This window comes from Staurois parvus, unplaced genomic scaffold, assembly GCF_062004578.1.
Source record: "Staurois parvus isolate SC_StPar_1 unplaced genomic scaffold, SC_StPar_1.0 ptg000594l, whole genome shotgun sequence".
Lineage (NCBI taxonomy): Eukaryota > Metazoa > Chordata > Amphibia > Anura > Ranidae > Staurois > Staurois parvus.
Window position 1 is genome coordinate 1,387,857 of NW_028318390.1, and position 25,588 is coordinate 1,413,444.

The following is a 25,588-nucleotide window of genomic DNA, read 5'->3' on the forward strand; positions in this document are numbered from 1 at the left end:
CGCTTTAAAAGCCTTTGCAAGATACCATTTTAGATTTACACAGGAGGTCTAGAGCTATAATTACTGCCCTTGATCTGACGTTTGTGGCAACAATACCTTACATGCATGGTGCAACCGCTGTTTCCATACTGGCACAGGGTCAACACTCATGACCACAGGTGCGCGTGGGGGCGAGCGTACTTTTTTTTTTTTGTTATTCTGATTTATTTAATTATTTTTACACTGTCCCTTTAATTTTTTTTTTTTTTTATCACTTTTAATGCTATCACAGGGAATTCAAATATCTCCTATAACTTCAATGGGCATTGTCATATATTCTTTTTTGAGAAATCTGGGGTCTATCATACTCTAGATATCTCCTCTGCCCTTACATTATCTAATCTCACCAAGATTGGTATGATCAGATGCTTTCCCAATTTAAAAATGGCAGTGTTTACATCCTGCGCAACTGAAGTGATGAAATGCTCGTAGCTTCTGATTTCTTAGATTATAGAGATGATTGGCACCATTCCGGTCTCCAATCAGCTCTATGATCAGCTGGCAGAAACACCGGCTGCATTCTCAGGTTTCCCCGATGGCACGGAACTGCCCGAGAAGGCCATGAAAGGTAGCAGGGGGGGGGGGGGGCATTTTCTCCCTCTGCTTGTAAAAGCAATCCTGCAGCTAATTAGCCACTAGGATTGCTTTTACATGAAAGCCCATCGCCGGCTGAAAAAAACAATACCAGGATGATGCCTGCAGCTGCAGTGAATCATAGGGGCTATCCACCCACTGGCCACCCCAGGCCCCCATGCTTCGGCATATATGCTCTTTTTTTAACTGTGAAATAAAAATCTCATCCGACAGCACTGCACACACCTACTGTATATTCTGAGAGCAATACCCTGTTGCTGTCAGAATAAACAAGTCGGTGCTGCAGTTTGACATTCCTGCAAAGAACTCAACAATGGTTAACAATAAAACAGTAACTCAAAACAACTTTATAATTGAAATATCTCTGCAAGGAAAAGTGTGTGGTGGTATGCCCAGCGTTAGAAAACCTCCCTTCATCCACCCACTTCAAATGGTGGGCACACATAAAATGTGCCAACAAATATAAAATATATATGCTGAAGCATAGGGGCCATCCACCCACTGGCCACCCCAGGCCCCCATGGTTCGGCATATATGCTCTTTTTTTAAACTGCGGATGGAAAATCTCATCCAACAGCGCTGCCCACACGGACATATGTATATTCTGAGAGCAAGTTCCTCTTGCTGTCAAAATAAACAGGTCAGTGCTGCAGCTGAAAGCATTCCTGCAAACAGCAAAGGTTAATAAAACAGTAACAATAAAACAGTAAAAGTATTATTATTATTATACAGGATTTATGTAGCGCCAACAGTTTGCTCAGCGCTTTACAATATAACAGGAGACAATACAGCAACAATACAGTTCAATACAAGAGGGATTTGAGGGCCCTGCTCCTTGGAGCTTACAATCTAGGAGGGAGGGGCTAGTGGTACAAAAGGTAGTAACTGTGGAGGATGGACTTGTTGGAAGAGTAGAAGATTCCAGTATTAGCTGAGGGCAGGATAGGCTTCCCTGAAGAGATAGGTTTTCAGAGATCGCCTAAAAGTGAGCAGAGTAGGCGATAGTCTGATGAATTGGGGTAGAGAGTTCCAGAGGATGGGGGAAGCTCTGGAGCAGTCCTGGAGACGAGCATGGGAGGAGGAGAAAAGGGAGCTAGAGAGTAGAAGGTCTTGTGAGGAGCGGAGAGTACGGTTTGGATGATATTTAGAGACAAGATCTGTGATCTAATTTGGGCAGAGTTATAAATGGCTTTATACGTTATTGTTAGTGTTTTGAATTGTATCCGTTGGGCCGTTAGGAAGCCAGTGGAGGGATTGGCAGAGAGGTGTGGCTAATACAGAACGGTTAGTAAGGTGGATGAGTCTGGCAGCAGCATTCATGATAGGCTGAAGAGGGGATAGTCTGCAATTTGGTAGGCCAATGAGGAGGGAGTTACAATAGTCAAGGCGAGATATAACAAGGGAGTGGATAAGTCGCTTAGTGGTTTCCGAGGTTAGGAATGGGTGTATCTTGGAGATGTTGCAGAGGTGAAGTCTACAAGATTTGGACAGTGATTGGATTTGGGGCTGAAAGGACAGATGAGCATCTAGGATTACACCTAGAACCCTGGCATGAGGGGAGGGACTGATGATTGTGTTGTTGATCTTGATGGAGAAGTCGGGAGGGGGCACGGGCTGGGAGAATACTAAGCGCTCAGTTTTGGAAAGATTGAGTTTGAGGAAGTGGAGTGACATCCATGCCGATATGTCACTTAGTAGGTTAGTGATGCGAGAGGAGACTGAAGGGTTAAGGTGAGGGGTAGAAAGATAGATTTGTGTGTCGTCAGCATAGAGATGGTACTTAAAGCCATGGGAGTTTATCAAGTGACCAAGGGAGAAGGCGTCCAAGGACAGAACCTTGAGGGACCCATACAGAAAGAGGGAGTGAAGAGGAGGAGGAGGCAGCGTTATAGGTAACACTGAAGGAGCGCTGCGATAGGTAGGAGGAGAACCAGGAGAGAGCAGAGTCTCTGAGGCCAAGAGAGTGAAGTTTTTTGAGGAGGAGGTGATGATCAACCGTATCAAAAGCCGCAGAGAGGTGAAGTAGTAAGAGTACAGAGTAGTGGCCATTGGTTTTAGCAGTTAGTAGATCATTAGTGAGTTTTATTAGGGCAGTTTCAGTGGAGTGTAGTGAGCGAAAGCCAGACTGTAGAGGGTCAAGAAGGTTGATGTCAGTGAGGTGGGAGCTCAGGCGATTGTAGACTAAGCGTTCTAGGAGTTTAGAGGTAAATGGCAGCAGGGAGATGGGTCTTAACTTGTTCAGGTTGGTTGGGTCCAGGGAGGGCTTTTTAAGTATGAGAGTGATGTGTGCGTGCTTTAGAGGGGAGGGGAAGGCACCAGTAGAGAGGGAGAGATTGAAGATGTGAGTGAGGGAGCATACGATGGAAGAAGAGGGTGACCGTAGTAGTTGTGAGGGGACAGGATCCAGGGGGCAGGTAGTGAGATGGGCTTCTGAGAAAACCTTAGTGACCTCTTAGGTAGTAGCAAGGTCAAAAGAGGAAAGTATTGAGGGAGGTTTAGTATAAGGTATGCTAAGTTGGATGGATGTCTGTAGTGGCGATGCCCCTACTAATTGAGTCAATCTTGTTTTTGAAATGATTTGCAATCTCGTGAGCAGTGAGTGAGGTACTGGGTGGGGGTGGTGGTGGAGAAAGTAGAGAGTTAAAAGTAGAGAAGAGACGAGGACTGGATGACAAGGTATTAATAAGAGTGACAAAGTAGGCTTGTTTGGCAGCATGAAGGGAGGACTTGTATGTTAAGAGAGCTAATTTATATAGGGTGAATGCTTGTTCAGATTTGGTTTTACGCCACAATCGCTCCAGCGCACGACTATGTCGTTTAAGATTTCTGGTGTCGTCAGTCTGCCAAGGTTGTAACGGCCGTGGCCTGATGCTTCGTGTTGTTAGAGGAGCAAGTGAGTCTAAGGTGGATGAAAGCGAGCTGTTGTAGACAGCAGTGGCCAGGTGAGGGCAGGACAGGGGAGAGATTCTGTCATAGAGCTGGTCAGTTGCAGAGTGGAAAGGAGCAGGGTTCAAGTTGTGAAGGTTTCTGCGGGTAATTGTTTGCCGCTTGGAGGGTTAGGTGTTTGAAGACGAGGTGACTGTGAAGGTGATGAGCTTGTGATCAGAGATAGGAAAGGGGGTATTTGTGAGGTTGTAGGGAGTGCAAAGATGGGAGAAAACAAGGTCTAATGTATTCCCATCAGAGTGAGTGGAGGACTGTATACATTGCTAATGCAAAAGATGAGGTTAGGTTGAAGAGTTGTGATGTAGCCAGGTTGTTGACATTAATAGGGATGTTAAAATCTCTGAGAATGATAGTGGGTAGTTCAGAGGAGAGAAAGTAGGGTAGCCAGGCGGAGAAATCATCAGGAAAGTGGGACACCGGTCCAGGAGGCCGATAGAACACTGCAATCCTCAGAGAAATGGGAAAAAACAGCCGGAAGGCGGAGAAATCATCAGGAAAGCGGGACACCAGTCCAGGAGGCAGATAGATCACTGCAATCCTCAGAGGAATGGGAAAAAACAGCCGGATGCAGTGAGTCTCGAAAGAAGAGAAGGATAGGGAGGGAGGGTTATGGCGGACTCGAAAGGTGCTAGGTTGGGATAGAAGCAAACCAACCCCACCACCTTTGCGACCCCTGGGTCTGGGTGAGTGGGTCCAGAGGAGGCCTTCATAGGATAGTGCTGCGGGAGAAGCAGAATCTGCTGCTTGAAGCCAGGTTTCTGTAATTGCTAGTAGGTTAAGGGAGCGGGAGACAAAAAGGTCATGGACAGAGGTGAACTTATTACAGACAGAGCGGGCATTCCAGAGTGCACATGAAAAAGGGAGGGTGGTTATGAGAGCACGGGGACCGATATTAAATTGAGGGTATTGCGGCTATTCCCGGAAGAAAGAGGACACCTGGTGTGGGGGTGAGATAGTGGAGGACCAGGGTTTGGGGAGATATCCCCAGAGGTTAGGAGAAGAAGGGTGAGGAAAGTAACATGGGAGCAGGATGTACACAAGTGCACATGCTTTACTGTCCTGGTGTTTGGGTCATCAGGAGAGTAAAGTATCAGCAGGAGGTGATGAGAGCAGTAGTAGGGAGATGGTAGCAGTGAGGGTGAGATGTACAAGTTTTGGGGTGGAGCAGAGCGGTAAAGAAGTGAGATTTTGGGAACGCAGGAAAGTAATATGAAAAGGAGGAGTAGAGGGGACATATTAAAAAGGTACACAGAGTGGGACTCAGACTTGTAAGAGATGTTTCCCGGGGTGTTTGCTTGCAGTCTGTCCAGCACGCAGTAGAGTTTCTTGTTGTATCTTCCTGCTGCTTGAGTTATCCTGCTTTAGTTAAACTGCTGTGTTTAACTGCGTCTCCGCACTCCATCAACACAGCACTCACTCAAAAGCAGCACCCCATCTCTGATTTCCCCCCATGAGCTCATCTGAATTTATAGAAAGATGGTCAAATGAGTACTCTGCTCCGCCCCAATTAGGAACTGATAAGGATCACATGAATAGGGGGGGGATGTTTCTCAAACACAGACAAGACTCAGGCTACAGTCCTAAAAAAAGGGTTCAACTAGAGGTGAGAACTAATCAACAGACAAAAATATATATACAGTATTTGTTCTGAAACTAACAGCAGTCTATGCGTTGTTGTTGTAGTTAAGGGTGGAGAGGAGAAAGCAGCATTACCTGTGAAAAGCAGAGAAGGCATGAATTAGACTGCTGTGTTTAACTGCATCTCAGCACTCCATCGACACAGCACTCACTCAAAAGCAGCACCCCATCTGTGATTTCCCCCCATGAGCTGATCTGAATTTATAGAGAGATAGTCAAATGAGTACTCTGAGCCGCCCCAATTAGGAACTGATAAGGATCACATGAATAGGGGGGGTGTTTCTCAAACACAGACAAGACACAGGCTACAGTCATAAAAAATAGTGCAACTAGAGGTGAGAACTAATCAACAGACAAAAATATATATACTGTACACTTTTTGTTCTGAAATTAACAGCAGTCTATGCGTTATTGTTGCAGTTAAGAGTGGAGTGGAGAGGAGAAAGCAGCATTACCCATAAATAGCAGCAGTCTATGCGTTGTTGTTGCAGTGAAGAGTGGAGAGGAGAAAGCAGCATTACCTGTGAAAAGCAGAGAAGGCATGAATTAGACTGTTGTGTTTAACTGTGTCTCTGCTCTCCATCAACACAGCACTCACTCAAAAGCAGCACCCCATCTGTGATTGTGCCCCCATCTGTGAAAAAGTAGAACAATAACAAAAATAACAACAAAAAAAAACTATAACTATTTTTGGTTTTTAAAATTTTAAATTTTTGGGGGGATTTGTACTTACTTATTTAACTTTTTTTTTTTTTCAAACTTTAACATTTTAAAAACAGATGGTAGGGTCTCTCCAAATGCGATAGCCAGTTTCCTGACTACCTAACATCTCTCAAGACCCTGTGTAAATGTGCCCTGAACTGTGCTGTGCTGTACCCTATACTAATACTCCACTAGTGTATGGTAGCGACAGAAGCAGTCCTTGACGCAGAGGCCAGGTTGGTCAGGACAGGAGGGACAATAAAAGCATCTGTCAAATTCCATAATTACAATTAAAAACAATAATTCCATGTCTGCTACAGACACAACATCTTTTTTAGGGTCTCCTTTGGGTTGGGGTACCAGGAATGGCAACGGGAAAATGCCTCTCATGCAGCCGGCTAACTGCATCTGGGTTGGGTGTTTGGGGCATAACACCTTCTGGATACAAAAGGACCCTGATGATCTCTACCTGGAATTTTAGGAAGGATCCACTATGTCCAGTTTCTTTGTAAAGAACAAAAGCATTATATATAGACAATTGAAATAAATAAACAGACACTTTTTTTGTACCAGCGTCTGGCTTTTCAGGAAACTAAGTACAGCTTCATCATCTGGTCGTTGAAGTCCACCCCTCCCATGTTAAGGTTCTAATCGTGGACACAGAGGGGCTTCTCAACAACACCAGCTGCCGTGGCAATTTGGATGGTCGTATCTGCATGAATGGAAGACAGGACGAAAACATCACTTCACTGCGAGCAATTCTTCATTTCTCAAGCAGGCTTTTTCCCCCTTTCTAAGATGGGTATTTACAAGTCGTTGGGGAAGCCCCGGCGATTAGGCCGCACAGTGCCACATGCGCAAATTCCAAGATTGAACAAATGTTTAAACAGTAGCACGCTTGAATAAAAATTGTTCACGTATAAGTGGTATCCCATATGGAAAAAGGATGACGCCAAGTCCCAAACTATCTTGCCACTGCTCCCCATGTAGTCTGGTCATCTGGGGGGCTCCACATGACTATCTTTTCCCTCGTAAATCTGAAACTTACATGTATAGCCTGTTGCCCTCTCACAGGTCTTATACACCTTGACCCCATATCTGGCACGCTTGCTAGGGATAAACTGTTTGAATGCAAGGCGGTCAGAAAAATTAATGAGGGACTCATAGATGCAGATATTTTGATGAGGAGTATACACATCTACAAATGTTTGGTTAAAAATGATTTACGAGGGGCCAAATTTTGTGGAGCCGGTCAAATTGAGGGTCACCCCGAGGACGACTGAGTGTGTTGATGTTGAAGTGCATAAAATGCGATATCGTCTCATATCTATGCCTGGCCATGGCAGCAGAGAACATGGGCATGTGAAAAATCGAGTCTGTGGACCAATACAACCGCAATTCACTTTTTTAATTAATGCCCATGTTGGGGGTTAGGCCCAAAAAAAACTTTAAATTCGGAAACCGTAATGGGTTTCCATGTGAATTGTCTGGCAAGGTTTGAATTTGGGTTGGCGGCGATAAATTGTCATGCATATAAATTGCTTTGATCCACAATCAATGCATAAAGATCATCTGTGAAAAACAGCTCCAAAAAATCAACGGGGGTATTTAAATTTGCTGTTTCCACCTGAAATTCCGTTTGGGCAGTGAATGGGGGAAGTACGGGTGCTTCAGAATTTGTGGGCTGCCAATCGGGATTTGCAAGCACATCCGGAAGAATACGAGGGGCTCTACGGGCCTGTGTGCGAATTCTTGGTGGCTGCGGGACACTACTTATGCTCGCCACCGCAACCAGCTTGTACTGCACTTATGGGACTCGCCTCATCACCAAGTGATACTGCAGTGCTGATAAGTATAAGACCAGGACGTACTAGGCCGCTGGTGCTCACCAGTTCACCAAAAGGTAGAGCAGCACTAGTACTGGCACTCTGCTGCATATGAGAGTCATCATGAGTTTGTACCACCTCAGCAACCTGGAAATGGCGTCGGGTAAGCCTGATATTAGCAGGGACCTCTTCTCCGTTGTCTGAGCTAACTGTCAGGGTGCTACTGCTGTCTACAGGTTCGTATTCTGAGGTGGATTCTGTTAGTGAGTCTTCCCCTTCGCTCTCACCTGACATGCTCAGAATCCTGTAGGCTTCTTCACTACCTTTGCTTAGACATTTAGGCCACTGAATTTATAGGTACCTAGGGCGACTCACGGGAAAAAGAGCGCCTGGCTGTCAGGGACTGCTTGAACCGCTACAAAACATTTACTGACAAGTGCTAACAGAGATCAGGCCTGATTCTGTGAACACTGCGGTTTTGTGTGTAATGTATCAAATGACAGTTATCTACTGACACTGCACTTGCTGGGGGAGAAGGGGGGCTAAATGCAGGTGCTGGCAGGTGTTGGGGCTGATCCCGCTAACGCTGCATTTTTGGGGACACTATAGTAATGTGAACGCTGGTATAGCTCTGATCTGATCAAAGATATTGATCCAATCAGACACTATACTAGCAATGGAGGTTTAGTGTGCAAGTGAGTGTGTTCCTGGCAATCAAGGGGTTAAATGTGATTACTGGTGTACTAGCGGGCAATCTGACGCTATCTGGGAAGGGCGCTAACTGACGCTAACTGACACACTATCAGAAGTCGCCGGCGACACTAATACAATGATCAGTAAAAATCTGTGCACTGTAAACAATGACACTGGTGACAGGGCAGTGAAGGGGTTAACTGGGGGGGGTGGTGATCAATGGGTTAAATGTGACCTAGGTGTGTTCTAACTGTAAATGTGTGCTGTTTTATTCATGTTTACTGTGTCTTCTTCTCTCTCTGGGATGGAATGTGCCCAGGCAGAGAAGATTTACATCATATCCTGTCCTGTGTAACTGTCAACACAGGACAGGATAGGACAGGGACCTATCATCCAACTTCAGCCGGACATCACTGGCTGAAATTGAATGATTGATCCCTCAGGGGTCGAATCGTGACACCCACGGGTCGGCGGGGGCGCATGCGCGCCCCCCTCGCCCGCGAAAACATCAGGAGCGCAAATCACATTTTAAAACGTTATTTTGCGCAGCGGTGCCGCCCTGTTGCCGGTTTTATACAGTGGCTGGTGGCAAGTAGTTAAGGGAGATTTATACCATTGTCACACTGCAAGGCAATGCAAAATGACATCTTAGGCTGGCCATACACTATACAATTTTATTACAATTTTCTGTTCAATTTCTGTCCAATTTCCTTTAGATTTACCTTCAGCTATGTAGTGCAAGGGCCTGCCTAATTGGATACAATTGAAAATGTTGTTTAGGTTTGACCTCCTATTATAAGGTTTTTGGTAAATCTAAAGCAAAATTCTCAAGAAAATTGTATAATGTATGACCAGCCTTAGTGAGCCTTGTATTTTCCCTTGCAGGCAAATAACTCCACCCAGTAATATGGGTTCCTTTTTTCTTCAGTCCATCCCTAATCCATTCAGCCACCAGATTTTAAAGGGTAAGGGAAAAAAGTAACAAATAAAAAAAATATATAGCATGTACTGTACAGTTGCTACACAAAGTTATATTTTAGTTGAACGTTATTATCCGCCTCCCGCCCACAATATAAAGAAATGACGGGAGGGCAGCGGCACTCTCGACCTGGGAGGACTGGGGCACGTGGCAATTGGTGGTGTGCTGTATCACTGAGACACAGCGGATCACTGATCACAGTAAAGAGCCGATGACACAGGCTCTATCATGTGATCAGCTGTGTCCAATCACAGCTGATCACATGTAAATAGAAAATGTTGGTCATTGGCAGTTCTCTCTGAGCTGCCTGTCAGTGCCTCCTATCAGTGCCGTCTGTCAGTGCCGCCTATCAGTGACGCTTATCAGTGCCAAATATGAGTGCTGCCTTTCAATGCCCATCAGTGCCACCCATCACTGCAGCCTCATTAGCATACATCATTGAAGGAGAAAAATTACTTATTTACAAAATTTTATAACAGAAACTAAGCAAAAAAAATAATTTTTTTTACTTTTCAGTCTTTTTTAGTTTGTTTATCAAAAAAGAAACATCCAGGGGTGATTAAATACCACTAAAAGAAAGCTCTATCTGTTTAAAAAAAATGATAAAAAGTTTGTTTGTTTGTTTGGGCAGAGTGCTGTATGACCGGGAAATTGCCAAAGTGCAACAGCACTGAAAGCTGAAAATTGGCCTGGGAAGGAAGGGGGTAAAAGTGCCCAGTAGGCAAGTGGTTCAAATTACCTTTCCTTTTCAATCTGCAGCACTGTAATTTTCGGTAAAATGCAATATGGCAACCTGGAGGCGTTCTGTACCCAGATTGTATACAGAATGCCCCCCCAGAAATGTAATTTCCTACTTATGTGATTGACTCAGTGATTTTCCCAGAAGTCTGCATTAATCAGATTTTTCAGCATCCCCTGCAACAAAAATTGAATTTTTGGTGGGATACACCCAAAGAGATATCATGGATCTAAAGGGACCCTGCCACATTCCTCAATAGAACCTTGCAAGTGCAACAGCTGGTCGATAACACTGTTCAACAGGTAAAAAGTTTTGGGCATAAAATTAGCTAATCTTACATAATTTTGGGGTGCTGAAAACGAAAATGACCCTAAAAAATGTTGATTGGCTCTAGTTTCCATGATATATTCACCCATCTAATGACGTAAGCCATTCAAAATTATGATGCAACTTCAGCTGCATATTGCGCAATTGATACTGGTGACCAATAGAAAATTGCATGTATACTGAGATGATGCAATATTAGCCTTTAATTGCATCACTTCACTGCATAAAAGCTGCAGTATCTGTAGCTGATTGTAGTTCGACAGCGTCTTTACATTTCGTTTTATGCTTATATAGGCTACTCAGTAATGCCTCGAACTTGTGTGAATAAAGCAGATAATTTCTGCTATATCTGCGGTGAAATAACTTTTATCTCACAAAAAAGGAGGATAACAGGAATGATTAAGAAAGCCTACAACTTGTATTTTGGCTGCAAGATAGGAGACCAGGACAAGAGCTGGGCACCACATATATGCTGCAATTCTTGTGGGACGGCAATGGAGCAATGGTTGAATGGAAAAAAGGCATCTATGCCTTTCGCTGTGCCAACGATTTGGAGAGGGCCAACAGATCATGTTAGTAATTGTTACTTTTGTATGGTGCCTCCAATTGTAAAAGGGCTAAATAAGAAGAAAAAGTTATCTGTGCACTATCCAAATATTCCATCGGCAATACGTCCAGTTCCTCATGGAGAGGGGCTACCAATTCCTAAAGCACCAGAATCCTTCGTGGTTGAGTCAAGTGAGGAAGAACCTGAAGCGTGTAGTCACGTGCAGTTGTAAGAGATAGCCCTTTCCTCGAATACAAGAGAAAAGCCAAGAGAAGCAAAACCGACACAAACTGAAGACAAAACTAGTGAGAATCCTAAGTATTAAAATGATTCAACTTAGCTTATGGCTATAATTTTTCTTGGTAATCCTATGCAATATATTATGCCATTTAGGCTTTGTTATGTAGTCAATATCACTTGCTTTATATTTGTGGAAAGACATCTATCTATATAATTATTGTGCATTATGTAGTCATTACGCCTATAGTAGAAAACTTTCCGTTTACAGAATAACTAGAGCCAATTGACAAATTTCATTGTTATATTTGAACTCAGAATGTGAAATTCATTAAGAAATGGATCCTTTTGTTTCCAAAACTGGCAAAAAATAAAAATTTGTTGCACAGTGTAATTATAAAGTCACTCCCATACAGATTCGCTTTGCATCTGGACACAGACAAACAAATAGCTATTACTTCAGAATGACAAATGGTAGGAATCTGCAACAACGTTTGTTAACATTCTGCACTGTATATAACCAGAGGGGAATGTTTCTCACGAAAGTGGAATTGCTCTTTCAGTGACATATCAGGCATTTACAGGTTTGGGAGATTATATGAATCACTACTATTCTCCCATCTGAAAGTGCTTGCACCTTGCGATTGGCCCAGCCAGTTGTATGGGGGTAGAAAAGGAACCATAGCCCTACTTATACACCAACAAGTTAGTTTGGAGCTCATTGAAAGGGCTTTCCTTCACTGGGCCCAACAGCGATATGGAGTGGGCAAGCAAAAACACCTGTTGACTATAAATCTCAAGAAGATTATAAATTTGTTTCAGTTTGGAAAAATGTCACAGTAGGCTGTTTAAGATTGCCATGTAGGGCAACAAATATGCATACAAACCAGGGGCGGACTGACAACTCATGGGGTCCCCCGGGCAAGAGGAGGTCAGGGGGCCCTCTGTGTTCCCACCTACACTCAAGCCATAACCACACAAAGCTCCATTTACATATTGCACTGACTGCATTACATGCATTTGTTACAGAATTTCTCTACACTATGTTCAAAATAGATGTTGAATATAGAAATTGAAGAAAAAAAACTTACATTAAAGAGAGCACAACAATGAAGGTTTTAATGAACAAACGCAATATAACAGGTGCAACAAATGTCTTCTTAGTTGAAGATTTTATTGAAAAATAAACAAAAAATAAAAAAAATAAAAAGCTCTAACAAGCATGTTATAAAAGCATTAAAGAGCTAAGTTCAGGTGACATCTTGGCAAATCTGTCCCCTGTCCCACTATAAGTTGCTGATCACCGCCATGACCAGTATAGTGTCTGTAGCCGCATACATTCCAGTATACAGGTGAAACTCTAAAAATTAGAATATCGTGCAAAAGTTCATTTATTTCAGTAATGCAACTTAATAGTTCAAGCCGTTATTTGTCATAATTATGATGATTATGGCTTACAGCTCATGAAAACCCCAAATCCACAATCTCAGAAAATTTGAATATTACATGCAATCAATAAAACAAGGATTGTACATAGAACAATATTGGACCTCTGAAAAGTATAAGCATGCATATGTACTCAGTACTTGGTTTGGGCCCCTTTTGCAGCAATTACTGCTTCAATGCGGCGTGGCATGGAAGCGATCAGCCTGTGGCACTGCTGAGGTGTTATGGAAGACCAGGATGCTTCAATAGCGGCCTTCAGCTCTTCTGCATTGTTCGGGCTCATGTCTCTCATCTTTCTCTTGGCAATGCCCTATAGATTCTCTATGGGGTTCAGGTCAGGCGAGTTTGCTGGCCAATCAAGCACAGTAATCCCACGGTCATTGAACCAGGTTTTGGTGCTTTTGGCAGTGTGGGCAGGTGCCAAGTCCTGCTGGAAAATGAAGTCAGCATCCCCATAAAGCTCGTCTGCAGAAGGAAGCATGAAGTGCTCGAAAATCTTCTGGTAGACGGCTGTGTTGACCCTGGACTTAAAGAAACACAGTTGACCAACACCAGTAGATGACAAGGCTCCCCAAATCAACACAGACTGTGGAAAGTTCACACTGGACTTCAAGCATCTTGCAGTGTGTGCCTCTCCATTCTTCCTTCATAGTCTGGGCCCTTGGTTTCCAAATGAGATGCAAAAGTTGCTCTCATCAGAAAAGAGGACTTTGGACCACTGAGCAACAGACCAGGTCTGTTTTTCTTTAGCCCAGCTAAGACGCTTCTGATGTTGTTTGTTGTTCAGGAGTGGCTTGACAAGAGGAATACATTTGAAGCCCATGTCCAGGATCCGTCTGTGTGTGGTGGCTCTTGATGCACTGACTCCAGCCTCAGTCCACTCCTTGTGAAAGTCCCCAACACTTTTGAATGGCCTTTTCCTGACAATCCTCTCCAGGCTGAGGTCATCCCTGCTGCTTGTGCACCTTTTTCTTCCACACTTTTCCCTTCCACATAACTTTCTATTAATGTGCTTTGATAAAGCACTTTGGGAACATCCAACTTCTTTTGCAATTACCTTTTGAGGCTTTCTCTCCTTATGGCGGGTGTCAATGATGGTTTTCTGCACAACTGTCGGGTCAGCAGTCTTTCCCATGATTGTGATTCCTACTGAACCAGACTGAGAGACCATTTAAAGGCTCAGGAACCCTTTGCAGGTGTTATGGCTTAATTAGCTGATTAGAGTGGGACACTTTGAGGCTAGAATATTGCACCTTTTCACAATATTGTAATTTTTTGAGATTGTGGATTTGGGGTTTTCATGAGCTGTAAGCCATAATCATCACAATTATGACAAATCACGACTTGAACTATCTTGCTTTGCATGTAATGAGTCTATCTCATATATTAGTTTCACCTTTTAAGTTGCATTACTGAAATAAATGAACTTTTGCAAGATATTCTAATTTTTTGAGTTTCACCTGTATATCCCATCATTTGTAGACTGTCAGGGAACGAAAGCATTGCCTCGGCACATGAATCTGCACATGCGCGGAATCCCGATACGAATATGCGTGCGGGCGCTAGGACATAGGCGCCCGCGGCAACACTTGCAGCAGCGCATGCGCACTCGCGCACACGGGTGCGCGCCTGGCATCAATGACGGCACCGAGCGGGCTATTTAAACTGGCCATTACAATGTCCAAGTTGCCGTATGGTGCTAATCCTCTGCTTGTGTTTCTGATCCTGTGTGTGCTTTCGTTGCCGAACCCAGCCTGCTCCTGATTACTGCTGACCGTCTCCTGCCCTGACCCCTGGCTTGCCTTTGGACCACTCTTCTGCCTGCTCCTGATCTTTTAACCTCCTGTTGCTGAACTTAGCCTGTGACCAGACTATCCTTTACCTGCTGCTCTGATCCGTTCTGCCTCCACGGCTACTAACCCGGCCTCTCTGACTCTGCTACTTGCTTCACAGTGTGTCCGCATCCATCCATCCTGCACGATCTATCCGTTTACCGCTCAGATCTTCCCTGCCTCTTCACATCAGGCTCTTACCAAGCTACGTTCCACTAGCGGTCCTCTCTACCACGGTTGGATGTACCCGGGGGCTGCGACCTGGTCTCAGCCTGCTCCAAGTCCATCCCCACCATCAGGGGCTCTGGTGAACAAGCAGACTGGGGCTTAGACGCCGCGCCCTGGGGAATCCAGACTGTGGACCCATAGAGATACCGTTAGAGAGTTCGTGACAGTACCATACGGCCATGGCCGAGCCTGGAAGAGGACCCTCTCCATTGGATGAGATATGTCATCACCTGGCAGCAGTCACCCAGGCCATTAAGACATTACAGGAGGGATATACACACCTGGAAGAAAATATCCAGACCTTAGTTACACCTGCTCCCACATCTTCAGATCCAGATGCTTCTTCCCCGGCCAGGGATTTCACAGAACCTCGCACCAGTACAGTGGTCACGTTACCTCTACCTGAACCCCGTGTGCCTACGCCAGAACATTTTAATGGGGATCGAAGTAAATCCAGGGCGTTTCAAAATGCATGTCAGCTGTATTTCAATCTACAGCCACAAACCTTCTCCACAGAGTCTGTGAAGGTGGGGTTCATCATCTCCTTGCTGCAAGGTGAACCCCAGGGTTGGGCCCATCGTCTGCTTGAAGATCGCCATCCACACCTGAATTCCGTAACAACATTCTTTAACGCGATGGCTCAGCTGTACGATGACCCGCAGTGGGCTACCTCCGCTGAGGCAGCTTCGTGTAGCACTCCGACAGAGTCGCCGAGCAGCAGAAGATTACACTTCTGATTTCAGACGCTGGAGTGGTGATACTAGCTGGAACAATGCAGCCCTACGTCATCAGTTTCGCTTGGGCCTATCTGAACCCCTCAAGGATGAGCTAGCCAGAGTGGGCATACCTGACTCCTTGGAGGACCTAATCACGTTGGCCATCCAGATTGACCGTAGGCTGCGCGAACGCAGGCTAGAAAGGTCCAGTCAAGTTCAGAGGTCTACATGGGTGCTACCTAGGGTCCCAGTCCAGCCCAATCCTCCTGTCAGAAACCGGGATTCTGAAGCTACAGATATACCTGAGCCAATGCAACTTGGACTAACACGACCTTCATTAATGTCAGAGGAACGCCAAAGACGTTGGATTAATAACCTCTGCTTATATTGTGGAGAAGCGGGTCATTATGTGCGCTCCTGTCCAGCTAAGTTGAGTAAGTGTCTCTCTGTCTCTTCTGCTGTTTCTCTGGCCTGTCTCGACAGCTCAGCTCATCTAGCTGTGCCCATTTCATTCCAGCTTCCCGGAAGAACCATGTCAGTGACGGCAATTATTGATTCAGGGCCTGCAGCTGCTTCATAGATCTAAATTTTGCAGCCCATCAGCGTATTCCATTACAGACCAAGGAACACGGATTAAACATCTTCCTGGCCGATGGGTCCCATATTAAATCCGAACTGGTAGACAGAGAGACCCCACCAATCCGCACTATGTTTGCCAACCACCATCAGGAGTTTCTGCATCTAGACTCCATTATTTCCTGTCATTTTGGGACTCCCTTGGCTACGGGAGCATGACCCTCAAATCAACTGGAAGACCGGGTCAATCCAATATCTTTCATCTTATTGTCAGAAACATTGTTTACCCATGACACCCTCAGTCACACCGACCCTACTGTGCATGGACTCTGACGCAGAACTTTCTCAAGTAATCCCTCCAGTCTACCATGGTTACTTTGATGTGTTCATTAAGCGGGGAGCAGACATTCTTCCTCCTCATCGAGCCTATGATTGTCCGATTGATCTACTTCCCGGGTCTGAAATCTCATTCGGGCGAATCTTCCCCTTATCGGAACGAGAATTAGGGGTGTTAAAGGAATACATCGATGAGAACCTCCAAGAAGGATTCATCCGTCCCTCCACTTCACCAGCTGGAGACGGAATTTTCTTTGTGAAAAAGAAGGATAAGTCCTTGAGGCCTTGCATGGACTATCGAGAACTGAATAAAATCACCGTAAAGAATCGCTATCCCCTTCCTCTGGTTCCTGAACTGTTTCAGAGACTTAAGACTGCCACTATTTTTACTAAGTTGGATCTGAGAGGAGCATATAACTTGGTCCGCATATGGGAAGGGAACGAATGGAAGACAGCCTTCCGCACTCAGTTCGGTCACTTCGAGTATTTGGTAATGCCATTTGGGTTGTGCAACGCACCTGCCACGTTCCAACACTTTATTAATGATGTTTTTAAAAATTACTTGGATATTTTTGTTGTCATCTACATGGATGATATTCTGATTTTTTCCACATCTCTGGAGGTACACCGAGGTCATGTCAGGAGCGTGTTGGAGCGACTTCGCCAGCACGGGCTTTACGCCAAGGCAGAGAAATGTAGCTTCGAGCAGCAAAGCATTCCATTTCTGGGATTGATCATCTCTACTGCAGGAATTGCCATGGATCCCCAGAAGATTTCCGCAATTTTGGAATGGCCGGTGCCCTCAGACAAGAAAGGTATTCAGCGTTTCATCGGCTTTGGTAATTTCTATCGGAAATTTATTAAGAACTTTTCGGGCCTCATTTCACCTATTACCGAGCTCACTAAGCTGGGGGTTCGCTTCCATTGGACCCCTGAGGCGCAGGTTGCCTTTGAGACACTGAAAGTGCTGTTCACAGCAGCACCCATCTTAAGTCATCCAGACTCTTCTCTTCCTTATATTCTGGAGGTGGATGCGTCCGAAAACTCAGTGGGGGCGGTCCTTTCACAAAGGAAAGGCCTCAAGGAGCTTATGCACCCAGTAGCCTTCTTCTCCAGAAAGCTTACTCCGGCAGAAAGGAACTATGACGTTGGAGACCGAGAACTCTTGGCAATAAAAACGGCATTGGAAGAATGGAGGTACTTGCTGGAGGGGGCCATACATCCAATCTTCATATATACAGACCATAAGAATCTCGAATATTTAAGAACGGCTAAACGCCTTAAACCTCGCCAGGCTAGATGGGCACTGTTTTTCTCCAGGTTTGTTTTCCACATCACTTACAGGCCGGGGTCTAAAAACACTAAACCAGATGCGCTCTCACGCATGTTCGAGGATCCAAAGGAATCTCCGAAGCCGGACACCATCCTGCCAGCAGGGAATTTCTTGTTGCTACAATCCGAACTCTTGTCTAAATTACAAACGGCGTCAGTAGGAACACCCAGTCCACCTGGAGTCGCGGTACAGAGCAGAGAGGGGCTCTTATGGAAAGGGGAACAAATCTTGGTACCCGAGGAAGCACAAACTCTTGTCCTGGGTTACTGCCACGATCACCCGTTGGCAGGTCACTTCGGGGTTTCCAAAACATTGGAGCTGGTACAACGCACATTCTGCTGGCTGAATATGGCTAAGGGCTGTAAGGCATACATAAGAACTTGCACCATCTGCAATCGAAATAAGTCCACCCGAAACAAGGCCTGGGGTTTACTAAGACCCCTGCCAGTACCTGATAGGCCTTGGAAAATGATAACTATAGACTTTATAGTAGAACTTCCACTTTCCCAAGGACATACTGCTATTTTCGTGGTGGCGGATCGCCTATCAAAGATGGCCAATTTCCTGCTACTATGGAATACACCATCGGCTCCTGAGACTGCGCAGATCTTTATTAAGGAAATCGTAAGGCTCCATGGAGTTCCAAAAAATATTGTTTCTGACCGAGGGGTACAATTCACCTCAAGGTTCTGGAAGGCACTGTGCGAAACCTTGGAAATCAAGTTGTCCTTTTCTTCTGCGTACCACCCTCAAACAAACAGACAAACCGAACGGACCAACCAAACCTTAGAACAATACCTCAGATGTTACACATCTTTTCTCCAAGATGACTGGTTGGCACTCTTGCCCTTGGCAGAGTTTGCCTACAATAATGCGAGCCATTCTGCCACTAAGCAATCTCCATTTTTTGCCAACTATGGGTTCCATCCTACCTTCCTACCTGACCTGATCCTAGAGATCTCTGTTCCTGCTGCCCAGAATACGCTGAATTTTTTTGCATCTAACAACAAAGTGTTACAGGAGGCAGTTGCAAAGGCCCAGGAACACAACAAAAGGGCCTTTGATAGAAGGAGAAGGGGAGAATTGATCTTGCACCCGGGAGACCAAGTCTGGCTGGCTACAACCAACCTGAAGATAGCATGTCCGTCAAGGAAGTTGGCACCCAGGTTTGTGGGCCCATTCCGAGTAAGACGCAAAATTAATAATGTTGCTTACGAATTAGCGCTCCCAGAGTCCTTTAAAATACACCCAGCCTTTCACGTGTCACTATTGAAGCCTGCAGCACCAGATCCTTTTCCTGATCGTATGTCAAGGCCCCTGGAGGCTATAGACATTGACGGGGAAGAGGAATTTGAGGTCGAGGCAATCGTGGACTGCAGGAAAAGGAGGGGTCAGACGCAGTACCTCATTAAGTATAAGGGTTATTGTCCGTAAAAAAATTCTTGGGAACCAGCCCAGAACGTCCATGCTACAAGACTAATTCAGGAATTTTTTCATAACCATCCACAAAAGAGGAGTCAATTGGGCATCTGGAGGCTGCCCATAAGGGGGGCAATGTCAGGGAACGAGAGCATCGCCGCGGTGCACGAATCTGCGCATGTGCGGAATACCAATACGAACAAGCGTACGGGTGGTAGGACATAGGTGCCCGCGGCAACACTCGTGGCCGCGCATGAGCACTCGCACACACGGGTGAGCGCCTGGCACCAATGACAGCGCAGAGCGGGCTATTTATAGCCCCTTTGATAACGTGTATTATACACGTGTTATAGCAGAAAGTAGAAAATATTTTTTTTAAAACTTTTCAGTAAATAGAGTCCACCTGTGTGTAATTTAATTTCAGTATAAATACAGCTGTTCTGTGAAGCCCTCAGAGGTTTGTTAGAGAACATTAGTGAACAAACAGCATCATGAAGGCCAAGGAACACAATAGACAGGTCAGGGATAAAGTTGTGGAGTTTAAAGCAGGGTTAAGTTATGAAAAAATCTCACAAGCTTTGAACATCTCACAGAACACTGTTTAATCCATCATCCGAAAATGGAAAGAGTATGGCACAACTGCCAACCTACAAAGACATTGCCGTCTACCTAAAATGACAGGCCGGGCAAAGAGAGCAATCATCAGAGAGGCAGCGAAGAGGCATATGGGAACTCTGCAGGAGCTGCAGAGATCCACAGCTCAGGTGAGAGAATCTGTCCACAGGACAACTATTAGTCGTGCACTCCACAAATCTGGCCTTTATGGAAGAGTGGAAAGAAGAAAGCCATTGTTGGAAGAAAACCATAAGAAGTCCTGTTTGCAGTTTGTGGGAAGCCATGTGGGGGATACAGCAAACGTGGAAGAAGGGGCTCTGGTCAGATGAGACCAAAATTGAACTTTTTGGCCTAAAAGCAAAATGCTATGTGTGGCGGAAAACTAACACTGCACATCACCCTGAACACACCATCCCCACTGTGAAATATAGTGGTGGCAACATCATGTAGTGGGGATGCTTTTCTTCAGCAGGGACAGGGAAGCTGGTCAGAGTTGATGGGAAGATGGATGGGCAATACAAATACAGGGCAATCTTAGAAGAAAGCTTGTTAGAGTTTGCAAAAGACTTGAGACCGGGGCGGAGGTTCACCTTCCAGCAGGACAACAACCCGAAACATCCAACCAGAGCTACAATGGAATGGTTCAGATCAAAGCATCTTCATGTGTTAGAATGGTCCAGTCACAGTCCAGACTGAAATCCAATGGAGAATCTGTGGCAAGACTTGAAAATTGCTGTTCACAGACGCTCTTCATCCAATCTAACAGAGCTTAAGCTATTCTGCAAAGAAGAATGGGCAGAAATGTCCCTCTCTAGATGTGCAAAGAGCCATTCCCAAAAAGACTTGCAGCTGGAATTGCAGCCAAAGGGGTCCTACAAAGTATTGACTCCGTTGGGGCTGAATACACTGCTGCCACACTTTTCATATATTTATTTGTAAAATAAATGTAAAACCATTTATGATTTTCCTTACACTTCACAATTATGTGCCACTTTGTGTCAGTCTATCACATTAAATCCCAATAAAATACATTTAAGTTTTTGGTTGTAACATGACAAAATGTGTGAAATTGCAAGGGGTATGAATACTTTTTCAAGGCACTGTATATAACACTGATGTCTGTACACTGCATACAATTTCCTATATAAAACACTGATATCTGAACACTGAGTGGCACTCGGTGTACAGATATCAGTGATATATACAGAGAAGAAAATGCGTATTTGCTCCCCTGCTGATTTTGAATGTTTGCCTACTCACAAAGAAATGATCAGTCTAAAAATCGAATGGTAGGTGTATTGTAACACTGAGAGGCAGAATAGCAACAAAAAAATCCAAAGAAATGCATGTTTAACAAATGAGGCACTGATTTGCATGTTCATGAGGGAAATAGATATTTGATCCCCTTCACAAAACATGACTTAGTACTTGGTGGCAAATCCCTTGTTGGCAATCACAGAGGTCAGACGTTTCCTGTAGTTGGCCACCAGGTTTGCACACATCTCAGAAGGGATTTTGGCCCACTCCTCTTGGCAGATCCTCTTCAAGTCATTAAGATTTGGTGGCTGACGTTTGTCTGACATTTGGCAACTCAAACTTTTCACACCTCTCTCTCTTTTCCCTATCTCTCTCTTCTCTCTCTCTCTCCTCTCTCTTCCCTCACTCTCTCTCTTCCCCCCTCTCTCTCTTGTCTCTCCTCTCTCTTCCCCCCCCCTCTCTCTCCTATCTCTTCCCTCTCACCTCTCTTCCCTCTCTCTTTTCTCGCTTTCTCTTCCCTCTCTCTTTTCCCTCTCTTTCTTCCTTCCCTCTCTGTTATCTCTCTCTCCCTCTCTCTCTTCCCTCTCTCCCCTCTCTCTCCTTTCTCTTCCATCTCTCTTTTCTTGCGTTCTCTTCCCTCTCTCTCCTATCTCTCTCTCTCTCTTTCCCCCTCTTCCCCCCTCTCTCTCTTTCCTCCCTCTCAATGCCCCCCTCTCTCTCAACCTCTCCCTCTCTGTTCCCCCCTCTCTCTCTTCCCCTTCTCTCTCCCCCCTCTCTCTCCCCCCTCTCCCCCCCTCTCTCTTCCCTCTCTTTCCATCTCCCCCCTCTCTCTCTTCCCTCTCTTTCTCTCTCCCCCCTCTCTCTCTTCCCTCTCTTTCTCTCTTCCCCCCCTCTCTTTCCTCTCTTTCTCTGTTCCCCCTCTCTCTCTTCCCTCTATTTCTCTCTTCCCTCTCTTCCATCTCTCGTTCCTCTCTTCTCTCTCTCATTCCTCTCTTCTCTCTCTCTTTCATCTCTTCTCTCTCTTTCCTCTCTTCTCTCTCTCTCCCCCCCTCTCTTCCCCTCTCTCTCTCTTCCCTCTCCCTCTTCCCTCTCTTTTCGTCTTCCCTCTCTCTCCCTTCTGTTTCTCTCTTCCCCTCCCCCCCCCTCTCTTTCCCCCTCTCTCTCTCCCTCCCTCTCTCTTCCCTCTCCTCCCCATCCATGAAGCTGCAGTGCTGTCACAGGGGGTCAGGGGATTACACACTGACATGCTGCAGGATACAAGGCAGGTCAGCTCAATGATGACTCCGCTCTCTGCTCTGCCCGCCCCTCCAGCTCTCCATCTTCAACACCTGTGGCAGGGAGGTGACAGTGATCCATAGGGTTTCAACCTGGCCATTTTTGCACTAATCTGGCCAGTAAAATAAAGAGAAAGCGCTATTGAGCTTGGTAGTTTGACACTGTATCAATCTGCCCCCTTAGCACTGCCAGGCTACAGCCACACATATAACACGTTTTAGAGACTTAGTCGATGACCAAACTATCAGAGCAGTGAAGAGATGTGAGCTTAAACTGGACTGTTTAGCTGTTGCAAAAAGGGAGCAAAAGATGTTTTATTATAGTTGTAATATTTATAAGAATATATTAAGTCATAAAGCAAAAGCAAAGTGTCTACTCTATGGATTATGAAAAAAGAATGGTGGATTCCATTTACTTGTGTCAGGTAAACTTTTTTTTGTGGCAAATTGGCATTCTTAGAAAAAAGGTTAGGGGTACCAATATACTGGTAAACAATTGTACATTTATTGTGCATAGATAGATAGAAATAAGTTAAATGTGAGTTCAATTTATTGTAAGTATGCCCTTGCCATACTAATGACATGTGGCCTGGTATGGCATGCTTATTCTCCCTTTCTTTGGTCGATCAGGCTGCCTGCTTGGTTGAGGGCATCCCCCAAGCACCTTATTTAATAGAATATTAGTTATTAAAATCACTGCTCCCTAGCAAATGGTATTTAAATATTTTTGTTTTCATTATTACAGCTCCCCATGTAAACCATCTGACAATCCCTTTCCTATTAGCCTCGAAAATAGCCAGAACTGACTGATCTTCTGTTGACTTCTGTGGGGTTCAGATTAAGGTTCAGAAAACCTCCCAAGAACTGAATTGAAGCACATTTGGTTCATCCCTAGTCATCACTGAGGGACAGCAGGAGGGTAGGTGTGCAGCTACACTTTGTATACTTGCACAATATGGTGAGAGCTCATCCCCACCAGTGAGAGTGTTTTCCCATTATAACAACTGGGGCCTGAAAGGAGGATCAATGCAACATAGAGGATGTCCAAGGAGAGATGCATGTTTTTGCTTTCTGATTTATTTTTAAAAAAGAAACAGTAGTAGTTCAATATTGGAAGTATTGTATAAATTCATAGAATATGTTATAGTAAAAAATAAACAGTACTATTTGGATCAATTTTATTTTTAAGTTTTCAAATTGTTTTGTTATATCTGTGTTTTGCCACTTACGCACAATCTTTTTTCACAAATAAAATATTTATTACACATTTAATACATTACAAAGGTTTCCTGAAGAACTATGAGTTTTCTAAAAGACAAAACATGAGGTTAAGAGCTTAAATTAGGTGAATCCTTGCTTAGCTGAATTGTGTATGTAAGTTTCAGCTTGAGCTACTGGGTTCTGTAAATCACAGGTTTTACATAGAATAACCAACTTGAGAGTATGAAAAATGTGAAAAGGTATCTAAAGCTGGATATAGAGGTCTCACTTTTTTTTATCAACCAGCAGACTAACAAAGAAAAGAATGGATTTCTCCATTCACACAAGCTAGGTGTATGGAGGAATCTCCCTGCTTGTATTCTGTCTCTGAGCGGCACTCTCAGCTGTCAGAACACACTGATCAGTGGCTGCAGACAATTTTAATATGATACCTCGTTCATCCAAACTCAAATAATGACTGTGTCTTTTTTAGAGATCTTAAAGTAAATGGTTTACTACCATGACTCAAGACTTAATGCATAGGCACTCCTAGGCAGTGTCCCTGGTGAACGGGGGCCACATGATAATCTTGCACTATATATGCATAAGCTGTCCCAAGATGACCTTGTTTTGGGCAGCGTCCCAGATTTTGGGCTATGGGGATAGCAGCAACCTGCAGTGTAACACTACAATCTAGAATTAAATCTGCCCCCTCTACCTTCCCCCAATTTCCAGTGCTCTGCATTAGTTTAGGAAGAATCCATAGAGGGGGAGCATTTTACTGCTGCTGTTTGCATGGGTGGGATGTGTACTGCTCTGATCCTGGCTGTGCCTTTTCTCCTGTCCGTGCCTTTTCTCCTGTCCATCTCAATTGCTTACATCATCTGAAATAAACAGGATAGAAGGGCTGCCAGGGATCAGAGCAGTACACATCCTGCCCTCACAAATAGCAGCAGTAAAATGCTCTGATCCACCTACACTGTCCTCCACTGCCCCCTGTACTGTGCCCTCCTGACCCACCCACACTGTGCCCTCCTGACCTCCATACTGTGCCCCCCTGACCCACCCACACTGTTCCCTACTGCCCCCCATACTGTGCCCTCCTGACCTAACCACACTGTGCTCTACTGACCCTGATAAACAAACCAAATATATAAAAAGTTTTGTTCTCTCAACTCTCAAATGGTATGGCTTTTAACAACTAAAAGTAAAGTTTATTACATTTATTAAAAAAATAATAATACAGTAATGAGTGGGAAGCGCTATGTGTTTTAAAACTGGTTAGTGATTTTTTTTTTTACCTATAGTTATTGTGAAGGGGTAAAGGGATAAAATTATTCTTTGGCCTATTTACATGAATGTGAATAATATTTTTTGTGTTAATCAATTCCACTTTATTTCATTTTAATGTTAATATTCACTCTTACTGCCTAGGTGCTTTTTATCCTGCAGTTCCTGTTCAACCTATTATACTTCGATACCCAAACACTTTGGTATGTATTTTAATAGACTTTCAAAACCATCACTATTAACAACTCTCACAGTAATCTTTATTGTTATACCAACTGGTTTTATTATCAATTAAAATCTATACACATAAATTAAATACAATCAAGTCGCTTGCCATTATGAAAACAATACTGTTATAAATTCCAACACAACAATTTCATTATTGTGAGTGGTCTCTTTCCCCATATCTCACAACATTCTGAAATTGTGGTACATACTGCAAACGTGCAGCATTTTAAAAACATCATGTGGCATTTCTTAACTGAGCTGTGTGGATCAGAAGATCCAGCCATTTAATCCACAAAGATCAGTATGCCAAAAAAAGACAGTTTAGGAAACCACACTTTTTTTACTGGTATAAGTTTTTAATCCATTTTCTAGTAAAAAGATATTTTTACCCAGTATACCAGAACTTTTCCCACTTCTAAGTTCAGGGGAATGCTGGTATGTTCCATAAAAATAATACAATTATATATAAATATATAAAACATTTTCAGAAAAGAGGTTTTACAGATGTTGAGGTTTAGAAATATTTCATGGTAACTAGTCAGGTTCTGTATTTTATGAAAAAACTGGGTAT

The 25,588-nt window shown here is 44.3% G+C and overlaps 1 protein-coding gene across 2 annotated transcripts in view; it reads left to right on the forward strand.

Annotated features, from left to right (window-relative positions):
- LPCAT2 (lysophosphatidylcholine acyltransferase 2) overlaps positions 1 to 25,588 on the forward strand; it is a 428,744-nt gene that overhangs the window by 183,661 nt on the left and 219,495 nt on the right. For both annotated transcript variants that reach the window (XM_089692556.1, XM_089692557.1), the window contains exon 7: positions 24,934 to 24,992. In XM_089692556.1, the coding sequence (XP_089548682.1) occupies positions 24,934 to 24,992 (59 nt within the window). The remainder of the gene's footprint in view (positions 1 to 24,933; positions 24,993 to 25,588) is intronic.